This window comes from Salminus brasiliensis, chromosome 11 (assembly GCF_030463535.1).
Source record: "Salminus brasiliensis chromosome 11, fSalBra1.hap2, whole genome shotgun sequence".
NCBI lineage: Eukaryota > Metazoa > Chordata > Actinopteri > Characiformes > Bryconidae > Salminus > Salminus brasiliensis.
The window spans coordinates 5208052-5221238 of record NC_132888.1 but is presented as its reverse complement, the minus strand read 5'-3'; the positions used below and the strand labels follow the sequence as shown (position 1 = coordinate 5221238).

At 40.7% G+C, this 13187-nt stretch overlaps 2 protein-coding genes across 2 annotated transcripts; one reads left to right on the top strand and one right to left on the bottom strand.

Moving 5' to 3' along the window:
• The first annotated feature begins 3286 nt into the window (after positions 1-3286).
• Positions 3287-4222, top strand: LOC140565437 (olfactory receptor 52E4-like). Its single transcript, XM_072691347.1, has one exon. It carries the CDS (start codon positions 3287-3289, stop codon positions 4220-4222), a length of 936 nt encoding a protein of 311 aa, XP_072547448.1.
• Positions 4223-7087: 2865 nt separating this feature from the next.
• LOC140565407 (olfactory receptor 7G1-like) lies at positions 7088-8029 on the bottom strand. The gene has a single exon (XM_072691297.1). It carries the CDS (start codon positions 8027-8029, stop codon positions 7088-7090), a length of 942 nt encoding a protein of 313 aa, XP_072547398.1.
• Positions 8030-13187: the final 5158 nt, after the last annotated feature.

The window sequence follows — 13187 nt, the reverse complement described above, 5'->3', positions numbered from 1 at the left end:
GCTCTGCTCCTGTGAGCTTCTTTGAGTAAAACGCAACGGGGTGTAAGCGGTCGCTTACCTCCTGTCTTTGTGACAGGACGGCCCCCACCCCTGTACTGGAGGCATCCACCTCCACCACGAATGGCCTACGGGGATCGTAGCGTCCAAGTGATGCGCCGCGGGGCTCCCTTAAGCAATGACGTGATGGGCGCTGGCAAACTACTGAAGTCTCTAATGAACCTCCTGTAGAAGTTTGCAAACCCTAGAAAGCTCTGTACTTCCTTGACCGAGCTGGTATGTAACCCAGAAAAGGTATCTCCGGCACGTGGAACACACACTTCTCTAATTTAACAAACAGCTGGTGGGACCTGAGTCTCGCCAGGACCAGGCGGACGTGGCGCACATGGGTGACCAGGTCGGGGGAGTACACCAGTATGTCGTCCAGAAAGACCACCACGAATCGTCCGAGGTAGTCCTTCAGGACGTCATTAATGAATGACTGGAAGACGGAGGGTCTCCACAGAGGTGGACCCGATGCTAAGGGGGGGCGAGATTGAGGCAGTGTGTGCGGCAATATGAGGACCAAGATACTATCTCCCTGTCTGGCCAGGAGATGTGAGGGTTGTGTTTACTAAGCCATGGCAGACCTAGTATCAGAGCATGCTCGGAGGCCGGGAGTACCAGCAGTGAGACCTCCTGGTGTAAGAAACTCGTGGCTAGGTGGACCCCAGTGGTCACATGGGTAATGGGGCGAGGACCCATGGGCTGCCCATCCAGGGAGGTGATGCGAAGAGGTCTCTGGAGTTCCTCCACCGGGATTCTCAGACGCTCCACGATGTCGGCCCTCAGGAAGCTCCCCTCTGCACCGCAGTCGATCAATGCTGCAACACACACACACTGGGACTGGTAGGTCACTACTACTGGCAACGTGATCGACCTTGACACTAGCCCCGGAATGGGCAGACTCACCGCATTAGTGCGAGGAGTCCCCTCCCCACGCCCATCGGGAAGCCATCAGGATCCTCCTCCGGCAGTCTCTGCAAAGATGCCCCGCATCCCCGCAGTAGAAACACAGCCCCTCTCTGGTCCTACGACTGCGTTCCTCCGGTGCCAAGCGGCCGATACCCACCTCCATGGGCTCACTCTCCGGTGTACTTGGTGAGGCGGAAGCCGTCGTACCCGCTGAACTGGAGAATACTATACTCCCTGGCGCACCTTGGCTGGCCTGCTTCTTGGGGCAGGTGACCGATCCCCCAGCTCCGTGGGTTTTAGGTGAGTAGGGCGACCTAGGAGCTGGTCCAGCCGGATCGTGAGCGCGATGAAGTCGTCCAGCTCCAACGTCTCGCCCCAACAGGCCAGCTCCCACTGCAGACGGGGGTTCAACCCGTTACAAAACAGGGCCAAGAGGGCCGGCTGATTCCATCCGCTTCCTGCTGCCAGAGTACGGAACTCCAGGGAGTTTTGAGCAGCCGACCGGGAGCCCTGCTCCATGCGCAGCAGCAGGTCGCCCTTGGTGAGTCCCTCTCGGGGGTGTAGAAACACTGCCTTAAAATGTTTAAGGTATTCCGAGAGGGATCCTTCGCTAAGCTCCGTCCAGGTGGCAGTGGCCCAATCCAGAGCCCTCCCTGCGAGCCGGGATACTATGAAGGCGATCTTCGCCTGGTCAGTGCCGGTCAGAGAGTCCTTAAAGAAGACCTCGCACTGAAGCAAGAACCCCTCGCAAAGTTCCGGATTGCCACTGTACGTATCCGATTTGCCAACCACGCGCTAGACGGGACTGGGAGAGCTAGCAGGCTCCAACGAAGTCTTTACTAGATTTGTGAGCCCCTGAACGTCACCCACTAGTTGGGTGACTTGGTGCTGCTGGCCCACCTGTTGCTGCGCCAGGTGGCCGACAGTCTCTGACACGCTCTGCAGAGCATGTTGCTGCTGCCCCAAGAATTGACCTTGGGGCGAACAGCGTGACCCAAGGCGTCCATCCCCGCTGTTCGGAGGGTGTCGGCCGAGAATTCTGTCATGCTGGCTAGGCGAAACAAGGGAACACTCGCAGGGACAGAGCAATGCAAGGAAATAGTCTTTAATGACCAAACAAAACAAACAAACACAACCAAAACAAGGCAGCAAAGTACAGGGTCCAATAAACAGCGCCGCTGGGCTGACACTTGGTATGCAACTTTTTTTTTTGTATTTTGTTCCACCCTTAGTCCTTGAGGTTGATATGTAAAAAAAAGTATGTAATTTAATGTAAATATTTCAGGTTTTATTAACCCTGTACATTAAAATTGTTTTAAACAATGTAAGCAACAATGTAAATAGAGACTGTGTATAGCATATGCAGAGTGTGGATTATGTATGTATATGTATAGTATAAATTAATGTAAATATTCAGTAATTCTCGTTAGTAAAAATCTTTTTTTTCATAAGAGATGATGCACCTACATTTTTCACTCACCTTTACATCCGTGTAATGTGACATGACAATAAACATTGACTTGATTTGACTTTTTTTTAATCATCACAATACAATATTAAACAGGATACAAACATTGCTTCAGGTGACAACTATAGCACTGTAATTCAAATAATTTAAGTACAGAATATTTAAAAATAATAATATATGGTTATTTGTATATTAGTCTATCAGAAATGTTTACAATACTCAGTATATGAATTGTCTGCACATAATATGTATCATAACAGCATAACAATATAACAAACCCTATACAATCATGCTATTGTTGTGCACTGGAATTATGTACCAAAAGGATTGTGGTAATGTTCTAGTTATTTTTGCCCATCCTCTCCTGAGAAATGAAACATTTAGGTCCCTGCTGCACAATCAGTATTCTGAGATATATAAAGTGGAGGACCTTAGTGATGAAGAACATAGTTCGATGGTGCTTTGATGATAGAAAGCATGCAGGATGCACTACTTTATATTTAGCTTCCAGCATGAATGTCCAAAACACAATTCTGGTCACAGTCCAAATTTTAGAAGTCTAGGTTTAGAGGGTGAGTTTTTACTGTTTAATGAAAATGCTGGATTCTTGTTGTTGCATGATGTTTTTAAAGATTACATATTTGATGCTACTTGGATCTTGATATTATTTTACTTGGACCTTTTCTTGGTGTGATATTAAGTTATCAATATTCTGCATTGTTTTTCTCCTGTTTGTTGTTTGACTTTTTCTGTAGTTGATTTAGTGTTGTGATCTAAAATGCAGTATTTATTTATCCAATTAGATTCTGTTTAATTTCTAATGATAACTGTCTGATTTCTCACCACAGACCAAAGAAGAACTTAACAATGAACGATTTCTCAAATGTATCATCCACTTTGTCACTGCAAGGTTTCGATTTGCCTCCTGGGACCATCATCCCTGCATTCATTTTTGCAACACTAGGATACATCTTCATTGTCTTCTGCAACCTAGGGCTTTTAACCACCATCATTGTGAATAAGAGCCTCCATGAGCCCATGTATGTTCTGCTGTTAAACCTGCCTATTAACGACCTCATCGGCTCCACAGCTCTGTTCCCACAGATCATCAAGGAACTGCTATGGGATACAAGGACAATTCAGTTTTCATCCTGTGTCACCCAAGCTTTCTTTATACATATTTATGCAACAGGTGCAGTGTTCATTTTAACTGCTATGGCGTATGACAGATATGTGGCTATATGTCGACCTATGAAATACAACACAATTATGAATAATGCACACTTAATGAAAATAATTTCTTTAGTTTGGCTCTCCAACATCCTTATGATAGCTGTGCTCTTCATCCTCTTATTACGTTTACCACGGTGCAGGTCACTCCTGACACACACATACTGTGACAACCCCTCTCTGCTTCAACTGGTCTGTGCCAACACGACTATTAATAACATATATGGACTCATGACTGTAGCCGTTTGTCAGGTCATAACCATAGGCTTAATTGTGTTTACATACATACAGATCCTTATAGCTTGTTTCAGAAACAAAAGGTCGGACACACGCAGCAAAGCCCTCCAAACCTGTGCCACACACTTAATAGTCTTTCTCATTTTTGAGTGTTTAGGCCTTTTCACAATTACTTCCTACAGACTAGCAGATATTTCTCCTCATTTAAGAAAATTCAGTGGGATAGCTGCTATGATTTTGCCCCCAGCATTGAATCCTATCATTTATGGCTTGAAAACAAAAGAAATCAGGACCAAAGCTTCAAAGTTTTTTCAACAGAGGTTTAATCCGTCATAATTTGCTGTATGTATCAATATGAGAACATTGTTGCTGGACATGTGTCAAAAATGTAGTCTTAAATATATAAATATGTATTTGAGTGAGACTGTAGATAAACCACTTCCATTAAGAACCATATTTGTAATACAGATGTAATTGATAGAAGTGTGAAGAACCTTTAAATTGCTAAAGAAACCTTGTATCAAGTGAAGGTTCTTTAGGTTCTTCACCATCTAGATGGAGACTCAGTTACTAATATCATCCTAAAAAATTGTTTCTCTTGTTCTTGAGGAAAGTCCAATAAAAAGACTATGTCAGATTTATTATGTATTTTGCAAAATATATAATTACTACAGCTCTGCTCTTATAAGAAATTATACAAATTGGTAAATGTCAGAAAACTACACATCAGCTTTAAGAAGAAGTTTTTTTTCTGAAGAACAGTTGATGAATAAGACCCAGGGTTCTTATTAGAACCAAATGTGTTTTTTCTATGGCATTGCTCAATAACCATTTGTAGCACTTAAAAGGAGTGCATGACTAGTGTCAGGGATGGTGTTTCTTATTTTATTTTCTATAATCTGTCAAATCTTCCTTAGCAGTGAAAGAACAAAATATTTCTAAAGAAATAACAATAAGCAAACTGACCCTGACTCCTTCTTAACTCTGTAACCTAATTTAATGACCTCATTCTGTTATTTTCTACTTCACAAAAGGTTCTCTCAATTATTATATTTGCTAACTGACAGTGTCTTTAAATTGCATTAAGGTCAGCAGGAATTCATATCCAATGGTTCTTTGTATTATCTCTGAGAGGTCCATATTTTTTAACTTTTATACTGTGAGCAAAATGCTTCTGTTCATTTCATATGTCTAATATGAAATTAACAGAAGTGTCTAATAAGCTTAGTTAACTTTAGTTACCCAGATTCTTTCAAACAAAGGTTTTACAGTGTTTCTGTATCCAGGAATTACTTATGTGGAGTATATCCATTCCTAGTCTCAGATAAGATCTATTGGCACTTGACAATTCACACTTCTGACAATATAATAAAAACACCAATAATGATATTCAGCTGTTCTAATTGGTTTAAAGATTGAATTTCATATCAGAACTTTAGGAAGAAGAACAATTAGGAACCTAATACACTGTCTTTAGGGTAGCTCAGGTAAGTACATTCCCATTGAAATGAAGTCAAAAATTAGGCTTAATATGAGTCTGGGAAAATCTTTTTTTTCTGAAGGGTCTGATTTTTTAAAAATTGTATTAATCATGTCAGTGGTCTCCACTCAAAAGCAAAACACCCACCCAGATTCCTGCTAAAAAAAAGAAAACAAGAATCCTCCCCCAGAATGTAAACTCCTCCCCTTGATCTTTTTACCCTTAATTTACCCTTCTTCTCAGTTTAACTATGTGTCAAAGAAAATCTGCACCCAACTCCTCCTTTTCTACCTTCACTCACCACACCAACAGGGGAACCCTGCTTCATGCGCTGACCACAAAAAAGCCGACCCAGGCCAATCCAAGCTAAAATACTCCATAGACAACACTCCCCTTCTATCTAAGGGAGTGCTCTGCACTAGCATATACTTATAATGCAGGATGAATCCAAACATGCTGAATTCTTGATTTCCCACCAAACAAAATTGACTACTGTCATGCTGCCATCAGTAGTGAGTAATCACTGCTTTACACCAATTCTGCAGTAAGGCAGGGTGTTAATCTATAAACACAGCATTACCCTGCCCCACTGTGCTCGCATATCTTATAGTAACTAACATTAGAGTATCTAAATAATCTAAAATTAAACATGTTTAAACATTTAAAGCTGTAAAGAGTTAAGTATGTTTCAAGAAAGTAGGTTAGTTGGCTATTTGGTGGTTATCATCCTCACAATAGGGATGTCTTTGGGGCGGTGTTTCCTAGCTGACTCCCTCCATTTGTAATAAACTACCCCAAATTAAAATTGTAATTGTTTCCAATAAAAAGCTTACTGTTTACTGATCACTTTGTAATCCATCATTTATTGCTGCATTTTAGGTTTAAGCTTACCTTGAGTGACTAAAAACCTTGATGGCTAACAAGAATTAAGTATACAGTCTTATGAACTGTTGCTGTTTGTAAACATTATTTATTTTATTTTCATGTATATTGTTGTTGTTGGTTTTGGACAGCATTTTTGTTAACCAATAAAGTGCACTAAATGTTAATAAATCCCACTTTCAATTTAATTATCTTCACTACAATGTAAATATTCATTAAAGATGCTTTGGCTAGCATTCTGCTCACTGTACATTAGGAACAAAATGGGTGTGGGAAAAAGTACCATAATCAAATAAACCTCTGACTCTGCCATCCTACATTACCTGTTTATCTTAACTCTTAATCTTCCCAAACGTATTTCGCTTTCACACAATAGATTATAATTACAATATCAACATCTAACACAACATAGTTTTAGCTTTGTTTAACTGGCAAAACAAAGCACAGACAAAAGATCTTGCATAGCAGGGTAAAAGAATAAGAACATTGTGTTTTAATGAAAATATGAAATGCTAATGCATAATTATTTAAAAATAAAATGCATAAATTAATTCAGAGTGGTTTGTTGTGAAGTAGTTTATTTGTAAAGAAATGTACAGACTCTGATGTACAGCTAATGCAAAGCTTTAAAAGTGAAACCATTTAATGTAACAAGTTTCTGTTAGAGAGCTTGGTCATGCTGTTCATTGTTTGTATATATTCCAGAGCATCAGTCAACAGAAGTAGTTAGCATGAAGCTATCCATAAAAAAATATGCTAATAAAAGACAGTGGGAAGAAGAGTACAAGTAAATATAATATCTAAAATTCCTTGCATTAATCCACTTAAATATATTTTTTCTATTTTGTTGGGGAAACTTTCTTCCTGAAGAAAAAAATTAGATGCTGTTGAATTTCCTTTGTTTTCAGCCCATATATTAGAGGATTAAGTATAGGAGGAAATATCATTATTGAAGCACCTAAAGCCCTTCGTAGGCTTGGGGATGCTGACTCAAATCTGTGAGCAATCAACGCAAAAAGTACATTGAATTCCAAGCATAAAAAGACAACTAGGTGTGTACCACATGTCTGAATTGCTTTGCTTTTAGAATCAGACTGTCTTTTATAGACAACTGTAATTAAGATTTGAATGTATGTAAATATCACTAACAGCAGAGGCAAGCCTTGGAAAAATGCTACAGTAAATAGTCCATAGAAGTTACCCAACTTTGTGTCATCACATATGAGCTTCATTAAAGATGGATTATTGCAGAACATGTCAACTATTTTTGTGCTACAAATTTCTTTGCGATAATTTAGTCCAAATGCTAAACCAATCATAGTAAAATCTAGAGTCCATATTACAATGATTATTTTCCATAAAGTATTTGGTGACATCAAGGTGTTATATTTCAGGGGGCAACAAATGGCAACGTATCTGTCATAAGCCATAGCAGTTAGAATAAGAAAGGATCCAGCTCCATAGAAATGTATTAATAAAGCCTGTACAAAACAAGCAGAGTAGGTGATTGATCTATTCTGAGTCAGTATACTAAACATCAGCTGAGGGAAAAAGGCTGTAGTGCCCGCAATGTCATTGAGTGGCAAATTGAACAACAGAATATACATTGGCTTATGAAGTTTCTTGTTGAAAACAATTGTTAGCAATACAGTCATATTGAAGAACAAAATAACACAATATGTAAGAGTCCCAAATATGAATGCTGGGATAATGTTAGATGGAAGTATTTCCAATGATTCCATAGAAAGGAGAGTTGTATATATGGACAAATTAGATTCCATTGTGTGCTTAGTTATGTCTCAACCAAAAAAGACCTAAAGAAAAAATGCATTACTAGCCAAACAGTTTCATAACGTGGTCTTGTTGTAGTAATAGGATAGTTTACCTAAAATATGCTTTCAAGCCAAATTACATCATCACATTAATTACTGAAACTGAGACATAATACACAGAAGGGCTCAGATTTCCATCAGCTAAAAGGTCTGTTGCAGTTAAGCCTTACGTGGCAGTTTTATACACTTGGTTTATCCAGGTACTATCCAAATCCCAGCTGAATACAATGCCCGGGCCATGGCTTTGGAGGAAAACAAACATGTTTGTGGCTGAATTCATCCTTCAAACAGGATCTTTAAACAGTTATGCAACAGTTATGCAAAAAACCCATATTATAAAATATGTTGTTGAAGAAAGGGAATATTAAAACAGTGGTTCAATATCCAATCTGACATTGACAACTTAAAGCACCTGGTGGGACATCAGCAATAAAGGCTTGACTTCAGAGAGGGACATCCTGTTTATAATGTTTTATTTCAGGTAGGACAAAGGGACACATGTTGTGTACAGATGTTTTAGGGTACATCTAGGGCATGCTAACCGATTATGCATCAAAGGTAAAAGGAGCCTTACAAAAGCAGACCTGCAAGCATAGCCAGGACAGGAACCATGGTTCCAGTATATAAGCACTTCAGAATCAGAATCTGATTTTATTGGCCAAGTATGCTTTCACATACAAGTAATTTGTTTTTGGTTACACTTGTCTTTGCTTTAGGAATCATTCAGAGTTGATACACTTACCAAACACTTAGAAACACTGAATTGAGTATATAAACTTTGCACAAAAAGTAAAGGAAAATTGTGTTGGTAGATAATTAGATAATTAGATAAGTAGATAAGCAATCTTATACTATTGAAAAGCCTGTTAATTTTTCTTTTAAACGGTGCCACATTTGTAAAGAATATGCATTTGTGGGATGAGCAGTAGAGCTGAGCATGTGGGTTGTGTCCATGAGAAATTTGCCAAATCCTCTCTGCCAGTGCCAAACAACTTATTCTGCCATTGACTTGTTTGGTGTTTGGTGGACTGGGTGATAGAAGTATGAAGAAACAAGACATATTGACAATTTAACTATATATTTATTTCATAAACAGGAGCCTGTCTCTAGTCTGATGTTTTTTGCTCTATCAAAAGACACATGGAAATACATCAAGAATATATTTGTGAAGTTTACTGTTTTTCAATGGGAGAAAAGGTGAAAAAGCATATTATACGTCACATCTCTTAAAAGCATGGATCACTGTGCCAGTGGCAAATCCGACTTTGTAGTCTGCCCACTGCCCGTTGCATCCACAAAGCAACCAGCATGGTGGATGACTCCACCCACCCTTCACTGCTCTCCCTCCTGCCATCAGGAAGAAGGTACCACAGTCCAACATGACCAGACTGCGCAACAGCTTCTTCCCCCAAGCCATCAGACCTCTCAACTCCAGAGACTGAACTGATGTTTTTTCTCTCTCTCTCTCTCTCTCTCTCTCTCTCACCAACCATTTACCGCATACAATATGGAAAGCATTGTGTATATATTTTGTAATAACTTTACTACCTCACCAACAACAAAAACAAGTCTCAGGTTGAAAAATAGGACTGTTGGTGCAAAACAAGTGATGAAAAGTTTCATTCTATCTAATTCTCTGCTTAAACACTGGCAGGCCACCCTGAAAACACTTCCCCTTGCAATCAGGCGTATCTCATGACCAGTCATTAGATGTTACTGCATGCAGTAACTGAGGGATTTCTGTACTTCTAGTTTTACCCACCACCTATATCAATACTGTACCAGGCTCTCTATGATATGACATAACTGTTACAGTGGGGCATTTAGTCAGCCACTGATTGTGCAAGTTCTCGTACTTAGAAAGATAAGAAGTCTGTAATTTTCATCATAGGTACACTTCAACTATGAGAGACAAAATGAGGAAAACAATTCCAGTAAATCTCATTAAAGGATTTTTAAAGAATTTATTAGTAAATCATGGTGCAAAATAAGAATAGCAATAACAATAACAAAAGCTCAACTCAATACTTTGTAACATAACCTTTGTTTTCAATGACAGAGGTAAAATGTTTCCTGTAAGTCTTCACCAGGTTTGCACACACTGTAGCTGGTATTTCAGCCCATTCCTCCAAGCAGATCTCCTCTAGAGCAGTGATGTTTAGGGGCTGTCACTGGGCAACACAGACTTTCAACTCCCTCCACAAATTTTCTATGGGGTTGAGGTCTGGAGACTGGCTAGGCCACTGCAGGACCTTGAAATGCTTTTTACAGAGCCACTACTTCGTTGCCCGAGCAGTGTGTTTGGGATCATTGTCATGCTGGAAGACCCAGCCACATTCCAACTTCAATGCTCTCACTGATGAAAGGAGGCTTTGGCTTAAAATCTCATGTTACATGGGCCCTTTCATTCTTCCCTTAACATGGATCAGTCGTCCTGTCCCCTTGCAGAAAAACAGCCCCAAAACATCAGGTTTCCACCCCCATGCTTCACAGTAGGCATGGTGTTCTTGGGATGCAACTCAGCATTCTTCTTCCTCCGAACACGACGAGTTGAGTGTTTACCAAAAACTTCTATTTTGGTTTCATCTGACCACATGATATTCTCCAATCCTCTTCTGGATCATCCATATGCTCTCTGGCAAACTTCAGACGGGCCTGGACATGTACTGGCTTAAGCAGGGGGACACGCCTGGCACTGCAGGATTTGAGTCCCTCTCGATGTAGTGTGTGGTACTTTGTTACTATGGTTCCAGCTCTCTGATGGTCATTGGTCAGGTCCCTCTGTGTAGTTCTGGAATTTTGTTCACTGTTCTCATGATCATTTTGACCCCACTGGATGAGATCTCGCGTGGGGCCCCAGATCGAGGGAGATCAATGGTCTTGTATGTCTTCCATTTTCTTACAATTGCTCCCGCAGTTGTTTTATTCACACCAACATGCTTGCCTATTGTAGGTCCTGTAGGTACCCTTGCTCACCATTAGGTGACAGCACCACCAGAAACTCCCAATGCATGTTTAACACCAGAAGAAGAAAATGGGTGTGGCTACACAGGTGATAAAAAGACTGTCCGAACAAAGAATCAATCTCTCTGAGTTTATCTACACAGGTAAACACTTAACAGAGAGAATCAACAGCACTCTCTGAGTTTACCCACCAAGGTAAACACCCAACAGAGAGAAACAAAGGAACCAAAGGAGCCATCAACCATTGTCCTAACAAAGGACAGCCAGCTCTTGATGGGCCTAGCTCTAATCACCTTAGGAGCCTTTAGAATTTCAGCTGGACGTCTGATCAGCGTTTCCACAGCTACTTTCTTCAAGTCAAGCTTGCAACGGGTGGTCACGACCTGAACGAGAGTAAAGCGAACATTTCCTTTACTTGCAACTGTGAACTTTTCCTGGACCAGAAGCCAGAAGGACGAGCATTCCCAGAAGCAGTACCTGGACGGCACGTCAAGAATCTTCATTCTTCAAGGAATGGTGAAAATTCCCTCAAATCAGCTGAGGACGACAACCACTGGATATTTGAGAAAATATCCGTCACGTGAGACTGAACTTTAACATCTGGGCATAGTTTAACAAAAGATTTCTTTATCTTAAGGTTTAATGCAATGCAATGTATTATTTATTTTTCTGAAAGGGCAGTGGTGGCTCAGCGGTTAGAGCGCCGGGATATCGATAACAGGGTTGTGGGTTCGATTCCCGGGCTCGGCAAGCTGCCACTGTTGGGCCCTTGAGCAAGGCCCTTTACCCTCTCTGCTCCCCGGGTGCTGGAGTTGGCTGCCCACCGCTCTGGGTGTGTGTGTGTACTCACTGCCCCTAACACGTGTGTGTGTGTGTGTGTGTGTGTGTGTGTGTGTGTGAGTGTGTGTTCACTACCAGATGGGTTAAATGCGGAGGACACATTTCGCTGTACAGTCCACACTGTACAGTGACGAATACATGCACCTTTATCCCTTTATCAGTAACTGTTAGACCCTGCAAACTCAGATCATACATCGTACATAGCAGCAGCTTTAACACACGTTCTTACAGTCAGCTTCACTCTTTGTTCTAGTTGAAAGCAGAACAAAGACCGACTGACCTCATTTACATATAGTGGCGACCGCCATATTTAAACATTCAAACTCCGCGCCTTTCTCTTCCTTTGTTCACAGAACAAAGTAAATCTCCTCCTCTTATTGCGTCATCGCGCACCGGGAAAGCACACGCGCATACTCTTTTTATTGTTAAGCGCTCTCTCTCTCTCTCTCTCTCTCTCTCTCTCTCTCTCTCTCTCTCTCTCTCTCTCTCTCTCTCTCTACCACACACACTCTTAGCTAGCCATCTAGCTCTGAGACATTGTAAATATACTGACTGATGGTGTAATTTGTGTTTAGTGTAGTTTGTGTTAATAAATGCTTCATTTATGTACACCAAGTTGTTCGTCTTGATATCATTTAATACTGGTTGTTGCCAATAAGTGTAAAAAGAATTCACATTTATTAAAACCTTCAGAACTCAAATCATTAATATAGCTTTATCTAGTTAGAAATTAGTGATTGAGATATTAATGATTTGAACATATATATGAGACTGATTTAACTTATTAATGAGACTGATTTATTTAATTATTTGAGAATTCTGAGGCTGGGTATCCACCCAATTTATGATGCCGTTGTGAAAACGTGCCCATTTCCCCCACAGTCCACTCTTCCCAGCCTGGTGCAGGTCAGCAATTTACTTTCTTGCGTCCTTCGACTGTTTATACTAATATAGTTATAGTCTATTATATAATACTGTAGGTTTCTTTTTCTAATATCCGTCTGACTACTCATTGAGTGATTATACTGTGCTGCTGGGTCCTTGTCAAGCCATTATTGGATCGTAACAGGTGCTGAGGGATGATGACTCCTGAACTGAAGTCTATGAACAGCATTCTGAAGTAGCTGTCTTATTGTCCAGGTGGGTGAGAACCAGTTGGGGTCTGGTGGTGATGGCATTGTGTGTTACACAGTTGGGACGAGACGCAAACTGCAGTGGGTTCAGAGAAGGGGGGAGCTAGTCTTTAATGTGCCTTATGATAAGCCTCTCAAAGCAAGTCAAGTCAAGTGAAGTCAAGTCAAGT